Source organism: Sebastes fasciatus, chromosome 19 (assembly GCF_043250625.1).
Source record: "Sebastes fasciatus isolate fSebFas1 chromosome 19, fSebFas1.pri, whole genome shotgun sequence".
NCBI classification, from domain to species: Eukaryota; Metazoa; Chordata; class Actinopteri; order Perciformes; family Sebastidae; genus Sebastes; species Sebastes fasciatus.
The window spans coordinates 25,762,588-25,780,542 of NC_133813.1; the positions used below are offsets into that span (position 1 = coordinate 25,762,588).

Here is a 17,955-nt window from a genome sequence, read left to right on the forward strand (position 1 = left end):
TTAATTCTAACCTTTTTGGGTACCTGAAAATGTCTTATTCAGCATTCGGTTGTACTTAGCTCCACCCCCTGGTGTCACTTCTGGTTGCCAATAACCAAGATGGCGATGGCCAAAATGCCGAACTCGAGGCTTCAAAACAGCAGTCCAAAAACCAATGGGTGACATCACGGCGACTACGTCCACTTTTTATATACAGTCTATGATTGAAGCTTTATTTATTTATTTCAAGATGCCGTCACAGCAAAAATCTGCAAGGGAAGCTTAAAAGTTGGTGTTGGTTTGGATGGTACTACATTAAAACGTCTGATATTTTGTTGCCATAATGCATGTGGAGGTGAGGAAAATATTATGTGTGCTAGCATGCAGCAGAGCAGGCAGTAACCTTGGCCGGGAACCATGCAATTATCACGGAAGCCCTTGAAATGAGTGTACTACAGAAAAACTGTGGCTTCTGGGTTTTTTTCCATGTTCAGTGTTAAGTGATTTCAGTCCATTAAATTTATGCTCGTACGGTAATGTGAGCCAGTTTGACACTGGATAGACTGTCGAGGAGCCACTGTAGTATTATTGAAGTCAGACCCATTGGCGGAACGGAAATAAAACCATCCGATTAATCTCTCAGCTGGACACAAATGAAACGAAAAATTAAAAGCTCTGCAGTGAACAGTTTAAAGTAGAGGTGAGAGCACTAAATATCCCTGCAGCAGAAGGAAGTGACAGAACTAAAGACCTATTTCTGTTTGTGTGGCCTTCTAAAGTTGGCAGATTCTAGACTAAACTGTGCCACAGCTGAAATTACGCCTCGGTAACTTTTCCGAGGGCCTTGTTCTGTTAAGTTGCATGCAAGAGACCGCCGTGCCTAGAAATACTGGAGCCACAAAGCCACAGGGCAGGAGGGGACTGTCCGCCTCAGATTTGTAGCCCAGACTCTCTCGGGGTGTGTTTTTGCCTCAAAATGGCGAGGGTGAAATTAAAGGCAGGGTTTCCATGTAATTGCACATGGATGTGCCCACTGCCCACGGCTTTGACCCCAGCTCTTGCGCTCTAATGAAGGGTTGAGAGCTTGAACAAGGCAAACCCTGGCAAAGTAATGGCTGCAGTGATGCCGGCCAAAGAGATTCTGTAATGTGCTTATAGTACCAAGGCCCTTATCTTTATTCTATCCGGCCATTCTCATTCAACCATTAAAGTTCTCTGCTGTGAATGAGAGGCTATTACGCTACCAGCCACATAAACTGCATTATAATCAATAATGATGGTTCTTGGAATACTTTATACATGTAGGCATTTGTAAGTGCTCACTGCTTTTATATCGCATTATGATTAATAATGAATATTCTGATATGCTCATCTCCGGAGTCAGGGAAAGTTAGTTAAATGCTTCGTGTTATATCTACACACAGCAAGCAGATAGATCTGTACAAACCTCTTTCAGATATCTATGTCAAGTGTCTCATATTCAATTTCTGTTGCGTTTTATTTTCGTCAACAAACAATGTCTAGCGATGGAAAATAACTAACTATATTTACTCAAACTTCAGTTTTTTCTATGTTATGATTTGACCATATATTTTTTTATGCTAAATGCAGTACCTGTGAGGGTTTCTGTATTAGACGAGTATTAGATACTCCCTTTAAGGTACATTTTGAACAGATAAAAATGTGCAATTATGGACTATCATGCGATTAATCACGATTAAATATTTTAATCGATTGACAGCCCGACTACATTTACTTGACAGCTGTAAATATTGGTTAAGTCACGTTATTATCTTTTTGCAATTCTAAACATTTCAGTATTGCGATAAGATATATTGCGATTTATTACCCTTTTTCAACTGCAAATTATTCAGTTTGTCACCATCTGTTTTATCTGATTAGATACATTTTTCACTCTGTTCATCTCAGAGTTTCCATTCACATATCTTGAGGTCAGAGGTCAATTGACCCCTTTGAAAATGGCCATGCCAGTTTTTCCTCGCCAAAATTTAGCATAACTTTGGAGCGTTTTTAGCATTCTTTCTGACAAGCTCACATTTCCTTAGGTTTTCTAGTTTTTAATGATACCAGTATCTTCACTCTAACTTTAAGACTGAGCCCGCTACAACCTCTTTAGATTGTTAGGAGGTTAATAGTTTATATATTAAAAGATCGATACTTGACGTCCATGAATCGATACAATATTGCCACCCGAAATATACTATGCTGTATCGATTTTTTCCCCCACCCCTAATATGATCGTCCTATAAAATATGATGCGTTAAAATATCCAACTGTATAAAGTAGTACTTGTTATAACTACACATTAAACTGCTGATTATATGTTAATGTACGACTAAGACTAATAACAATAAAAATATAGTAGTATATTAGGGCTGTCACAATAACCACAATATTGCAATACTACTATTGCTATTCACAAGCCAACTGCAGGGAATGGCAAGCAGTTACATGTAGGCTACAAGTGCTGAACAACAACAATAATGGAGGAGAATTTAATACATATAGACCAGCCTTCCCTTCATCCAGAGCAAGCAGAACCAGTACCTGACATTTTTACTTCTGCGTAGGGATGCTAACTTTGAAAAATGTTCTTAACCGATAACCGACCCTTGTTAACCAATTATTAACCGCTAACTGACAAGATTTTTGCCTCCCATGCAGCTGCAGTGTATGAGCACAACAGACAGTCCCCAGTTCACCCGTCTGGGAGCGTTAACTTAGCAGCCATGGTGCTTCGTGTTGTGTCGAGGACATGCAGCCATTTTCCCAGTAAAAGTCTCCAGCGCACATTTAGTTTAGTTTAGCAGGTCGTCAGCTGTGTGTCTGCCCAGCGTAACAATAGCGATTGTCCGACACACAGAGTGTGTGTTTGTGCTATGTTAGCAGCTGTAGCTCTGCTGGTAGCTTCGTGCTCACCATTGTCACACACACATACGGTCTGTCAAAGTGCATAACTTCAGCAAGTTTCCGACAGTGTTGTTGGTGGCGCTATAGCTTTGAACGTAGCTGTAGCAGACTGTGTGTGTACAGTTTATTTGTCGGTGAATAAATGCTACGAGGCTACAACTTCTCCGCTCAAGTGAGCTATAGACGGGAGTAACGCCGGCTCAGACTCTCTTAAGGTGGACTCTTAAGGTGGACCATTTTTTGTCCTTTAAGTGACGAGTTTTTCTCAGCTTTTTAATTAATTATTAACATTTCTTTTAACCGCTTTAACCGATAGCGTTAATCGGTTAAAATTAAATGTCGGTTAACGGTTAAACGGTTAATTATTAACATCCCTACTTCTGCGGATATTCCGTATCATGGCAACCAGACACAAACAAAGGGTCTCAACTGAAAAAACTTTGCGCCTCATTGCCCTTCTGTGCTCTGCATTTAACAATAAACAAGTATTTAATTGGTTTCAAAACTGTCATCTTTGTCATTTAAAAAGCAACAATATACATAATAATAATAGCCTAAATATACGTACTAATAACCTAACAATGACTCTTATTTTTACAGCACTGAAATCAGGATAAATTAAGTAATTTGCAAAAGATTTAAATTGCATCACTACCGAATACCACGCTGTTGAGCCAATCATTATTAGCGCATGGGTAATTCCTTTACAGCCCTATAATATCTGATATACTTAGGTACATTTTTAATGCCAGACTTTTGCTTGTAATGGCATAGTTCTACAGTGTGCTACTTTTAGTTAATAGAGCATGTGAATACTTCTTCCAACCACTGACGATGTCACACAGAAACTGTATACTGTATAAGGTCCAGGGCAGGCCGCAGTTGAGCAGTGGAAACTTTCCCCGAGGAATGGTTTTACCAGCTGGCTTTATTGTACAGTACTTCCAAAATGAGGGGTTGCAGCTTGTAGGTTTATACTTAAATAATATAGCATTATAATAGCAGGAAATCACACATACGGTGCATTGATGATTTAGGTCAGACGAACAGCTCCTGATGCTGGAAAAATGGCAGCTAGAGACAGCTTTAATTACTGTCCTGCCGACAAAGATGACAGGAAGATTCAGCCTCGCTCAAACCAAAGACGTGGTCGCCTACAAAGTAGTGAGGGTGGTCCTGCAAAAGTGAAAACCCTCCACCCATGCTCCTCTTCAGTAGTCTATGAATACATATAGACATAGACGCACTTTAACCACATATTATGGGGTTTGTACTCGCTGATGGTTTCATATTTGGCTCAAAGTTTATGTATATGCAGATGCTAGCCCCACATCACTGTAGTTTGCTGAAAAACCCAAGGTTTTTCCAACCATGTTCCCGGTCTGTTAATCCAGCTGCCTTTACGTAGACCCACTCTGTGATTGGTCCCAGATTTGCTGCGGGTCCAGAGTAACTATTTGGCTTTTTCCCTGAGATTTTCCCATTGCTGCTGGCACAGTGCGACCTGCAGGAAATGACTGAGAATTGTGACTGTAACAATGCTAATGGACCGATGCCAGACCACAGCTGTTTATTCAACCACACAAAACATTCCTCTGGGTTAATAACCACAGACACTGGAAGAGATCTGCTATTTAATGATTTGGTCTGCAACACGGTACACTATGTGCTTAGTTTGGGGAAAATTGCAAGCAGCTAAAATGTGTGGCAGCGTATAAAGTAAAGCGGTAAGATTCTTAGCGTTTGAGTCATAGTCACATAGTGTGCACAAAGCTCATGACTCAATTATTCTTGGTGCAATTTCTGGATTTTGTTTGAAAGTAAAAGTTTATTGTTTTAGTCACATTTTGGTCATTTTATGTTTAGTTTTAGTCTTAAAATCTCTGCAGTGCAGATTCCAGTCCGTCACATCTATTTCAGAGTCATCATCTGTCTTTCTGCCTCCCAGACTCTCTGAGCCCTCTCCTTGCTGCCAGCCCTGCCCATCCTTCCTGGATATGAGGTCACGACAGAAGGACCAGAACAAAGGATGGGCTGCAGTCATCTTAACGTAAACTCTTGCAGCACATTGTATGCTCGCTCTTTCTCTTTTTTGTCCATGTCATGCAGAAACACAGCAGGGAAGACAGCTACTGTACATGATTTTGTTAAAGATAGCTATATTTATGAAACAGAGGCAATGCTTTTGTTGCATTGTTGAAATTTGCTTGAACTTAGCACACTTTTTATATATGGATTTGTATTATAGGCTATTTTGTTTCTAATCTACTGCATCTGTCTATATCTTTCTATAGGGAATGGGCGTTGTGGGAGCATTCTGGGTCGCACTGCCATTTTCGGAGGGTAATGCACGGAGCTTCGATAGACGATTATTATCTGTCACCTATCTCTCATTTATTCATCTGTCATCTGTCAATCGTTCATCATCAGAAATGTATAAAGTACGTGCGAAAGACAAATGGAGAGAGAGAAGTTGACAGAGGCAAAGGGGCCATATATTACAAAATTTAAGTTAGATTATGACATTGATCCTTACGAATTAGAAAGAAGAAGAAGAATCTCATTCATTGTGCAGTGTTTTGTGTTATCTTTTGACACTTGAGATGGAACTCTTACCCTTAACCCTCCAAAAATGGCGGACTTGCTGACGGTGACGTCACATTCCCATTCCCTATTTATTAGGGGTGTGACGAAATATCGTGCCACGAAATATCGCAATATAAAAACGTGACGATATGCATCGTCGAGACGAAAAACTGGATCGCGATATCAGGGTATAATAGGTACTACATACATATGGGGCTCAGGGGCTGAAGCTGCAGCCTCTCGGGGTACAACACATGCACAGTAAAATCTGGTCTGCCATCGCCGAAATTGAACCAATTAATCCCAACGCAAGGCCACAGCTTCTGTGTCGGAGCTCCACACACATCAACACACACATAGTGCAGTCAGTGAACAGCTGATTAGAGAGGCTGCGGTGGAGAGATGAGTTGACTCTATGCTCCTTGCTAAGTGCAATAAAACTTTGCAAGTGTAAAGCAAAGATACGTTATTAGACCTGCTAAACAAGCATAAATACGATGAAACAGTTAAACATGGAGGAAAGCTACGTTTCAATTTGCTCTGTCCGCTGTCTCTCATCCACCGCTGCCGTTTACACAAGCAGAGCGAGATAGCTCGGCGGTTAACTGCGCGTTATAATATCGTATGGTATCGAGATCGTGAACCTAATATCGTATATCGTATCGTGAGCTGAGTGAATCGTCACACCCCTAATTTTAAATGAATTAAACATCCAAGTGAGCTAGCTATCTTAAATTATTCTCATTCACAAACTCATGAGCCTTTTAAACAAAGGAGCAAAAATCACTTTACTGAACTCTTATGTGTGGATAAATGACGAGACCTGATGAGATATAGCTGGACTGAACCAACCCTCATCCCTAACCAGAACCACCGAGAGGGGGCGCTATCATTTTAACAGGATGGAAACACTGTACCATATCAGCAACAACACACAACTCCAATAACCTGGCTCCAGATTCCTTACAGCAGTCATGAAAGCATCATGTAGAGCTATTTTCAAGGGAAAAAATCCAATTTTCAGACGCTCAAACAAAATAGCCTAAAACCAGAGCAAACACACACACATGAAATATAAGCGAGCAAGTTTCATCAGCAACTTAACAACGACTACAGAGCACATAAAGCTTACCTGTTCACATGTAGCTAACATGGGAGTGCCAACACCTGCTGTCTCCTGTCTTTGACGCGGAGCAGTTAGTTTCTGCGGTAACGGACTTGACGGCGCGCTGCTAACACTCACAGGATAGTATACCTCAACAACGAATTCCTCTGTTTTTGGAAAACTTGCTTCTTTTTCCTATTCAGATAATTCAGATAATTTCGGTGGTTTAACTTTTGACATGCCGTTTTTTCTTCTCCTCGCATTGCATTTGTTTTGTTTTTTTCTCGAGGACAGCCGAACTGGCATCAGTAGGCCGGGCTCCTATTGGCTCATGAGAGCTGGGGGGCGGGACTTTGGTGTGCAAGCGTGATTGACACATCCCTCGGCAAATCATTGTACTTACATAACGCGTTACAGTTACTGCTACTGGTTACTCCGCGATTTTGCTCATGTTTGGTTGACGCTGACAGTATGCTTGAACCTTCTCTTAATAAATACATCCACATGGCCTGAACAGATAATACATGTTTACTAATTATTTCCTAATTTCCACAAAACACAAGCTACAAAAAATAGGTATTTTAGTAATTAAATTAAATTAATATGTAAATTATAGGCTACTTATAGGACTCTGAAACATATTCCTCAGGGACTTTTTTAACATTTCTGTGACAATATTATTACAACATATGTATCTTAAAAAAATGATGAGTTTCCACATACCTCCTGGATTTGATTTGCTTCATGATCCAGTTTATTTTGAATGTATTGTTTAGAGCGCTGAAGTCTATCAAATTTAGCCCATTGATGTATGTATTCAGAACCACAGATTTTCAAAAGTTAAAGAAAATTGTTCCTTCTGCAAATCACATTCTGAAACTTGCTCTCATTTATTCTGGTCCTGTAAATTTACCTGTGAATTGTGGAAAGATGTCAATAATTTAATACTTGTTAACATTTTCTCAGATTTTTTGCACTGTACTTTAGAAACAGTATATTTAGTTGCTATGGTTACGGTGACAAATACAGTAATGCATTTTTTCTTATTAATTTAATTTTAATTCTCGCGAAGTTCCACATTCACAAGTGTAAATTTACCAAATAAAAGCCTAACTTCTTTGTATTTATGAAAGAAATTGATCTTTATCTGTCAACAATTTCTTCCTCACGAAACAAAAAAGCAATGAAAACAATGAATGTATGCAATATCTTTAACGTTTTTAAGTGAAATTATTGTCATACTCTCGCGTGGTCTTTTTATTTATTAATTTATTTTTATTTTATGTTGGTTTTGTTTAATTTCTGTTGTCCTTTTATGTTTGGCACAGCTCTTTGTTTATGTTTTCATTATGCTTCTTCTGTATGTTAATGTTTTTAATGTTTTCTGCTGTTACTATGGATACTGTCATTTTGAAATAATACAAAAAATAAATAAATAAATAAAATTGCTTCGAGGAGGAGGAGGAGGTGTGACTTCAGCCAACCAGCCAGTCGACAGCTCTGGAGTTTAGAGATCAGTGATAGATGATCTAAGATGAGGAGCTGCTCTCTTCCATCGAGCCGAGGGAGAAGGAATTAAAGTTGAACATTAAACTCCTGGGACACTGGAGACGGAGAATCGACTGATCAGCCATGAGATGTTTGTCTCTCAGTCGGCGTTTCACTCTCAACTGAAGCCGGAGGAGCATCCCACGGTGAGTTTAGTTAAGGCTTCATCTGGAAAAACTAGACTGCTCCGCACAAATGAGATAATTACATCTAATCTACTGGGAAGTGAAATCGATGAGGTCTATAGTTTATGATTGTGATCAAAACAAAGCTAATTTAATGTCTAAAAAGCTGAAGTAAAGATTAATAGCATTTTTTTTTAAAAGGAGCCCCTGGTAGTCTGGGCAACAGTCCAATATTCCTACAGTATGTAAACAAACAAACAGCATCATGGTGTGTTTGAGGTGCAGACTGAATGTGTGTTTTTAAAGGTTTTCTGCAGGTATTTGCTAGTTTTAAAGGGGACATATCATGCTCATTATCAGGTTCATACTTTTTAATTTAGGGTTTCTACTAGAACATGTTTACATGCTTAACTGTTAAAAAAACTAATTATTTTTCTCATCCTGTCTGTCTGAATATACCTGTATTCACCCTCTGTCTGAAACGCTCCGTTATAGCGCCTGTCTCTTTAAGACCCCTCCTCCTGAAAAAGCCCAGTCTGCTCTGATTGGCTTGCAAGAAAAATATGGCGCACCTTTGCAAAAGGTAGTTCTCAAGGGCTACATTCCAAATCGCATACTTTTTCTTTTTACTTTTAGTACGTACTGCGGCTGCCCTTTCAAAGTATACTGTTGTATGCAGTATGCATACAACTGGGACATACTACTTCGTCATAACCATAGAAATAGAAGATAGGAGTAGAACGGAAATTCCCATTCAAATCAGCGTAGCAGGACGGTCAGAGCGGTGGCCATTTTTATGTGTACCGTTGCCGTAGCGACCGTTGTAGCGGGCTGACTTCTAACTAAACCGACTTGCGGCAAGTCACGGAGTCACTGAGGTGAGGTTTTGCAATATGGATGAATGAGCAGTAGAGTAGTGTAACCTATTTTATTGAGTGGACTGTTGGTGAAAGAGCGAGTCCTGTGTCCTTATTTTACCATAAATAAGTATAGGCGCACATAAAAGACCGCTCAGTTACATTGGTGGCAGCGGTGGGGTTTTCGTGGAAAGCTTAAAAGAAGAACGTATTCAGTGAGTCAATTGAGTGGCGAGAGTTTTGTTGCTGGCTAGCCGCAGCTAGCTCGATTAGCTTAGCTGTACCGTGCAATGAGCACATGTGGGGCCTGTCTCTGTGCTCGCGCCGTTTCGTGACGTTTGAGAGCAAAGTTTATTTGGAAAAAAGAAAAAAGAAAAAGACTGATAACTTAAATGTGGAAATACGACGGGGACCCGCTGGACTTCAGAAGCCGGGGAGGACTCTGGGAGGAAGCTGTTCCTCATGTCTGGCCTGCTGTCTGACGGAGAGGCTTCATCGAGCCCAGAGGAGTGCAAAGTGCACAGTTCCCCTGGGCCAGAAGATGAGGCTGCAGCTCCACCAGACATCACCACTAGCAGGGAGGTGATGGACAGCCCCTCCTGCCTGCCAGCTCCTCTGGCCTCACCCGCCCTCATGGTCTTTGCCTCCGCCGCCGAGGCTGGCCGGGACGCTTCTGTCCCCTGCCAGGCGCACAGGCCCTTCGGTGTCCCCACCTCCGTGGGGAAGGGCCCTCGGCCTCTTACACCTTCACCTCCATGTATTAGCGCCAGGGCCCCATTTCGGGCACCTTTCCCCCCGTGAATTCCCAGCTTCTCTGCTCCGCGTGCACCCCGGGTTCACCCCGCCGTACCTGGATGACAGTGGGGTGGGTGCTTTCCGACTTCTCTCCTCTTCAAGCTCCTTCGCTGCAGGACGAGGGGTCTCCAGATGGGGACTGTGTTGCTGAGGAGCCGCTGATCACTGGTCACTGGTCACTGGTCACCGGTGGCTCAGGGACTGTTCGTGTCAGAGGCGCCTGTGAGCCAGGACAGACTGCGTCTCGCTCTGGACGAATTGTGGGACATCCAGTTTGTTTCAGGGGTTTTGTTACGTATGGTTAGCTGATTTATTTCAAAGTTGTGATGGTTGCATGTTCTGTAATTTTCTATAAGTTTCTACCATTTTTTATGTTACTTTAATGGGAGGGGTAAGATAAGTGACAATATGGTGGAACATGTTTCTCCTTGCAGTAGCACTGTTGTCACAGCGGAGGAAAGCACATTGCTATCGCCAGATGAGTGACGACTTTGTTCGGCTAATTTTCTGTAAGCAGCGTGGCATTGAAGCATGGTGGAATAGCAAGAAGCTGGCTGGTTAGCTCTTGGGTGGTTCCGCCAGGCTATGGTGCTGCATTGATTATGAAAAATGAGCCAAACAGCGGGCTGATGGCCAGCGGGATGATGGCCAGCGGGATGATGGCCAGCGGCAGCGCCTGGTCTAAATGGTCCCTCTGCCTGGGGACAAGATACTTAGCTAACTAGCCAGCCAGCTGTCTCCGGGAGCTACGTCCATTTTCTTCCCAGCGAGCTGCGACCACGCTTTATGGCCCTACTGACATGTTCTGTTATCACAATAACAACAATCGCCATTTTCTTTTGTACTAGTCAAATCACCACAGCAAACACCTTTCTACTCCTATTTTATTTCTATGGTTATGACATTGCACTTTGAACTTTGACCCGCTCTATCCATTGTGTAGAGGATTGTGGGTCAGAATAGCCAGAAGAGCATGCTGGCTTGCACACCGCAAAATGCGACCAGATATAGCAGGACATGCTGGTATTTATGGCATACTGCATTTGACATGCTATGGCTTCCTCCGAGATCGCATAGTTTGCACTACATACCCAATAGGTGTACTATCGTTCAGCATGTAAACAGCAGTATGTTTCTTTTTCGGACACACTCAGCTGTAATTTACATCGTCAATTCCTGAGAACCTCCTTGCCGGTTGGCGACGTGTAACCATGGCAACCCGTGCCAACCTCATGTGACCAAAACGACGGTTAGTGAGAATCAAAGTCTGAATTAATTTAAAATATATATCACACCTAGCAAAGTGGAATCTTATACTTACAGTTAAATTGAAGCGTTATTGATGTTACAGAGCTGTCCGTCAACGTCCGTTATGAACTTTGTCGTTCCTGCCTCATTGCATTGTGGGATATTTATGCTGCTGTAGTGTCCGTTATTGCATATTGAAACATTTCACCTGAAATAGTATGCAATTCACGTACTACTAGTTTCATACTAAGGTTCTGGACATTGTAAAATAGCTCACACACTGTTTTAGCGTACTAAATAGCATGTTAATATGGAATTTTGGACGAAACCTATGTAATGGGACATACTAAATCTTTTTTGGGCTTTTTTTTGCCATAAATATGGTGGTATTGGAACACACAAAAGCTGTGGGTAATATATTCTAATGAGGCTGCATGTGACATAGGAAGGGGGGCAAAATCTGAGTAGCTTGTTGAATCACATGTTTTCTGATCTAGGCAGGGCACAAAAAAACTGACTGGGTTGTCTTAATTCACAGTTTGTGGGTTGTTAGACAGTCCAGATACTCAGATGTATGTTCACGAGCACTGAAAAGTTTTTCATGATATGTCCCCTTTAAAGACCTTTGGATTATTCAGTTAAGATCAGATAAAACCATTAATTGCTGTATTGCTGGATAAATATTGAACTATAAATTGACTCCTCACATCTCCCACTGCAGTTGAACACGGTGGATCTGCTGACACTGGACTCCTTGCTCACTTCTGACATCCAGTTTCAGCAGCCGGTGCTTTGAAGATGATCAACCCTCAGGTATACCTCCACTACAACTACACGGGAAAGCTGGATAACCGGCCCAGCTTCGGCGCGAACACCGGCACCGTGGACGCCAAGACCATCGTGTTCCTCGTCATATGCAGCTTCATCGTCCTGGAGAACCTCACCGTGCTGGTGGCCATATGGGGCAACCACCGGTTCCACAACCGCATGTACTTCTTCATCGGCAACCTGGCGCTGTGCGACATGCTGGCCGGAGTCGCCTACCTGGTCAACCTGCTGCTGTCGGGAGAGAAGACCCTGCAGCTCTCGCCTGCTCTCTGGTTTGTCAGAGAGGGGAGCATGTTTGTGGCACTCGGCGCCTCCATTTTCAGTCTCCTGGCTATCGCTATAGAGCGACACCTGACTATGATCAAAATGAGGCCTTATGAGGCCAATAAGAACTACAGAGTGTTTCTGCTCATAGGGGCCTGTTGGTTGATCGCTATCTCTCTTGGAGCTTTGCCTATTCTAGGCTGGAACTGCCTGGACAACCTTCCCGACTGCTCCATAATCCTCCCTCTCTACACCAAGAAATATGTAGCTTTCTGCATCACCGTTTACATGCTTTTGCTCTTAGCCATGTCGGTCCTTTACACCCGCATCTACATCCTGGTTAAGTCCAGCAGCCAGAAGGTGAGCAAGAACAGGAACTCTGAGCACGCAATGTCCTTGCTGCGCACCGTCATCATTGTAGTCGGGGCCTTCATCGCCTGCTGGACGCCCATTTTCGTGCTGCTCCTGGTGGACGTGGCGTGCGTGCAGCGCTGCCCCATCCTCTACAAGGCCGACTGGTTTATCGGACTGGCCGTGCTCAACTCGGCCATGAACCCGATGATTTACACCCTGGCCAGCCGCGAGATGAGGCGAGCCTTCTTGGGTTTGGTGTGTGGCGTTTGCTACCGGGGGAAGGCTTCCGTGAACGGCAGCGTGAACAGGCAGTCTCTGGAGCCCAGCCGCAGCAGGAGCAAGTCGTGGAGCAGCATGAACAACCCCAACCAGAACCAGCAGAGCTCCAGGCAGGCGGAGCTGGACAAGGGGCAGGAGACGGACACCGGCGAGGTGACGGTGGTGGCTGGAGGGGCCACTCAGGCCGTCATTGAGAGTGGCAGAAATGACTGAATGAAGATATGGACAGTAGGAAGGATGAAGGTGGTCAAACGTGGTGACGAAGAGGAATTTGAGTTGTGATTGATTCAGAATGAAGGATTCCTTATTAGACTGCAGGGCAGTGTTTACCTTTGTACTTGGTATTGATATATCTGCACCATCCATAATTGGGAAGTGTATTAAAATGTACACACTTGCCATTTAGACTGATTAAAGATGTTATTGATAACATTGATAACATTCAGCCACCAGATGTCTCATTCTCCCTCCCCCGTTCCATTGCATTTACTTCACAACAAGTCGTTGCCAGGCACATTACGTCAATCTCAGCCATTTATCCGTTTTTTCCACACTAACCAACGACCAACATTGTTTTACTATTGGCTCACAAGCCTTGTTAAAAGTGGGAACCAAACGTCAGATATCTTCCACAGGGATAAACAAAATATTAATTTTGGACCTGCCAAAATTCCCAATCATAATATTTTTTTTCAAGCAAAGCCACACCTTTATAAAAGCTCTGTGGATGTATTTTTTTTTGTTTTTTTTAAAGATTCGTCTACATAAAAATGTAAAAAGAAATTAAAATGCATGAGGCCAATATCACCTCTTACTTCATCGGCGTCCTGTTAGAACCACGTGCCTACACATTTTAACTGAAGGATAAACTCTTTATTGGTTGAGAAGATAAACTAAAACCCAACTGGATTATCTGAAAAGAAATGCATCGTCACAAAGCTGGAAACTGTTTTTCTCAGCTTGTTCAAAGTGGACATTTTTGGAGGTGCGTGGTTTTTGCAGGACAATGACAAATGAATGGTGCTCTTACCCTTGACAGAACAAAAAAAAACGTTACCTACGTGGTTACAGATGTGACCATCTAAGACAATGGTTCCCAAAGTGGGGTCCAGGGACCCCCAGGGGACCTTGAGGGGGTCCCAGAGGATCCTCAGCAAAAAGGGGAATAATGTATTTTCACTATAATTCCCACAAGTACCACAATGACAGATTGTATGACTATTTTGGTCATGGATTTCATACACTTTCTGTAATAAAACATCTAAAAGCAAAAATCCAATCATATGGGGGACTCAGGGACAGAATCCTATCTAATGGGGGGTCCCTCCGTGGTCTAATTTGTGTCAGTTTAGGGGTCCTCGACATGAAAACGTTTGGGAACCACTGATCTAAGACAAATAAGAAGTGATAAATCACCTGCAAGTGCAATTATAGTTCTGCAAAAATATTGTAATGAAGAATGATTGTAGACAATTATTAGTGTAATAACAAAAGTTATTTATTATTCTATGCAGCCTGTTGTATAATTTTGTATTTACTCAGTAATACTACAGTATACTGTGCAGTTACTGTAATGACAACTGCATTATAAATTGTATATGTGAAATGTAAATGAGACAAAAAAAAAATGCCGAGGAGTCAAAGCTGCTACTCTCTTCATTCCATCAGCAGCATCACGTCATCATGTGTGTGTATATGAGTGATACCAGGGCTCCATCTGCTGGTTAATGATGGATATCCTCGATGATGACTAGATATTTTCATAACATGCTGCATGTTCAGCACAGAAACTCTTCAGTCCTAATTTTACTACCAAAATGAAGCGTGTGTGTGTTTTATCAGATTATTCCAGAAGTCAACTCAGTCAACTGTAGAAGCATGAAGCCGGTAAACCGAAGGAAGAAGCATGTGAATGCAGCATGTGAAACAGAAATACTACATGCTACATGCAGTCATTTATATGATGCGAAATATTAGCTTTGACACAATGAACATCATGTTTCCAGTAGTGCAGTCCTGTCCTTGGTATCAGTGTTATTATAGTAAACTGAAACTGAAACTAAAAAGAAAATAACCAGTGAAAAATATTTTTTGTAAACTGCAACTAAAAAAATTAAAAATAAAATTATATCCTTTAAGAAAAGATGAACTGAAACCATAATGCCTGGTTGAAAACTAATAAAAATAAAATAAAAATGAACGTAAATTAATTTTAATTTTAGTTTTTTTTAGCTCTAATATATCACAACCGGAAAAAAAGAAGGACTACCTGAATTTCTGTTAACTCTCGTGACATTGAATCACGGATATTGAACAGATTTGACCTTCTGGGAGATGGTGCTATATGCTGCAATTGCTTCACTAAAATACAACAAGTATTTTGTATGTACATGTAGCTATACTTCTGAGATTATACCTGGTCCTAACAATAACAAACTAAAACTAAATATATAACAACTCAAACTAAACCTTTCTAGAAAAACTGAAATCGAGCTAAAACTAGCAAACACTCTGAAAACTAAAACTAAAATGAAATGAAACAAAAACAAATTGAAAATCCCAAACTATTATAACCTTGCTTGTTATGTGCAGTGTCCTCTTCATTCATTCCTTTGAGAAACTTAGAGGTTGATTCACTCAAATTACGAACAACTATGTATTATTTTCTCACTTATTTGTTGTGGTATTTAGCCATGCAGGTTGTTTTGATTGTGTATGTCCAGAGGCCTGTACTACGAAGCCAGTTCAACACACCCAGGGTATCTTCTCGTTATCTGGCTTCACTAACCCTAACAACCGAGATCCCGCTAAACGGTCCTACGAAGGTGGTTATCAACTCGGAAAATCAACCCAGGGTTTCTCCGTCTGGCTGTGAGTGCGTTCACGTTAACCGGTGTTTGCAGCATCTGACCAATCACAGACATGGACAAGTCTTCTGTCAGCAGAGCGGCACATTTAACAAAGGAAAAGTAAACTATATTAGACAAATACGAAGAAGTTAAACACATAATCCAGGCTAAAAGTAACACAGTTGAAGCTGCCAAATGCAGGAAGGACAGCTGGTAAAAGAAAAAACTCCCGATTTATGAATGCGTAAATTAACAGACTTATTAATTTAACGGAATACTCAAAAGTCATATATAGTCGTCTAGATATAAATAGCTTTTAGAAGTGTAGTAGATGAATGGAATACACTTCTTTTCACCCTGTGAATAACATGCGGCATCTATGACTATTTCAAGAGCAAGTAAAAAAATAGATATCAAAATATAATTCAAAGCGGTAAACACCCACAGCATAAATCCAGCTGTCCTTCCTGCATTTGTCAGTTTAAACTGTGTTGTTTTTAGCCTGATTATGACTGTAACTTCTTCTTATATGTGTAATATTATCATACAATCACTGCATTGAGCTCTGATTGGTCAGTAGACGGTACTTTTATACGAGTTGATCTCTCATCTGGAACATAACCTGCTCCGGAGCAGGTTAGGTGTTCAGCATCAGTTACCATGGTGATCTACCAGGGTAAGAAGTGATCCACCTTCGTAGGATGGAAAACCCTGAAGGGTTAACCCTGAAGTTACCTCGCTAACTCCAACTCCTGCTTCGTAGTACAGGCCTCTGGTTTAGAGATATCAGAGTTTTCTGCAGCCACCAAAATACAATGGATGGAGGTGAATAGAGTTTTGTTATTAGTCACGGCATTGAAAACAGCAACATCTTTTTTCCAGAAACAACATCCCTGTTATTCCAATAATCCTAATAAGACCTCACTGTGAACCATATTCATGACGACTTCTTTTTTTTTTGTACAAAGCAAAAATCCCTTTTAAAACGTGTGTTCTGTGAATTATCCAGACTAACTAACTAAGGACACTGTTTATTGCCATTTTTTTTATATCTTGTATTCAATGCTTTAAGTCACAAAAACAAAATTCCAGTCTTAAAAACGATCTGAATGGCAAAATATCACGAGTTTCAAATAAATAAATAATTTGGAAGAATGAATCCTTTAAAATTTTAGAGGAAAATGTGATGACACTGTGGCTAAATGCTGCATCCACCAGAAACTGAACAGCCGATTAGACTGTCGTTAGGCTATTAAATAGGTGTTATCAGTCACTATCAGCACCATAGACGTGGGTCAATAGAGGCCTACTACACCCACTAGTAGGTTTTATTGTCTATTCACATGGTGACAGAAGGTATAAGAAGACGACAGCGACCTCTAGTGACCGTAGTAATTATGACAGGAGCTAGATTCTGTAACGTTTCAGTTTTACATGTGTTGCTTTTAAGTTTCACTTTCATTTTCACAACATAGTAGGCCCCTACTGAACCACATCTATGGTGCTTAGAGCAACTGATAACCTATTTAATGGCCTCATAACAGCCGAATCAAGTGAACTGGAAATATGTTATTATTACAGCAGATACAACAACAGAGATTCTACACATTCACGGTTTTATTGCCAACAGTCATACAGAATAATGATAAACCCATACAACCAAAAGATTAAATCTGTAAACATCATTTGGACTTCTTTGTTTTTATTTAATTTTTTTTTTTAACTATACCTGTTCCAAAATAGTGAGTTTCTGTGTGATTCCCTCTGACAAAGATTTATATTTAGAATCTGGAAATGATACATTTATAATATATAATAGAGATGGAGGGAGGGAGACAGATAGAGAGAGAGCAAACAGTAGTCTCAAGCAGCAACACGCAGCAGGGCGAAACACAACCTCTAGTGAACAGGCATGCCCCATTGAAGATCAGCTATTGCACTTTGAAGAGAGAGAGAGAGAGAGAAAAAGAAAAAGAAAGATACCATTTGTACAAATAAAAGGCACATTTTCATCAACAGAAATCTGGAAAGAAGCCATGTTCTTTTTGTGTCCCAGCGTGTTTGGTTGTATAATTTATTTATGCCACACAGCTAATTGTCGTGTTGTCAGAGAGATTCAAGTATGGAGTCGTTACTGCTTTATATATATGTTCAAAACGTTGCACATTTTGCCGAGGTGATTCTACAAATTTGCTCTTAAGAAATAA

At 41.1% G+C, this 17,955-nt stretch overlaps 1 protein-coding gene and 1 long non-coding RNA gene across 2 annotated transcripts in view; one reads left to right on the forward strand and one right to left on the reverse strand.

Annotated features, from left to right (window-relative positions):
- LOC141757355 (uncharacterized) overlaps positions 1-6,915 on the reverse strand; it is a 29,518-nt gene extending 22,603 nt beyond the window's left edge. The window contains exon 1 of the long non-coding RNA XR_012591627.1: positions 6,629-6,915. This is a non-coding gene — a long non-coding RNA (uncharacterized LOC141757355). The remainder of the gene's footprint in view (positions 1-6,628) is intronic.
- A 1,130-nt stretch (positions 6,916-8,045) lies between these two features.
- On the forward strand, positions 8,046-17,940 carry s1pr3b (sphingosine-1-phosphate receptor 3b). Its single transcript, XM_074617532.1, has 2 exons — positions 8,046-8,295; positions 11,896-17,940. Exon 2 carries the CDS (start codon positions 11,973-11,975, stop codon positions 13,110-13,112), a length of 1,140 nt encoding a protein of 379 aa, XP_074473633.1. The 5' UTR covers positions 8,046-8,295; positions 11,896-11,972; the 3' UTR covers positions 13,113-17,940.
- The last annotated feature ends 15 nt before the right edge of the window (positions 17,941-17,955 follow it).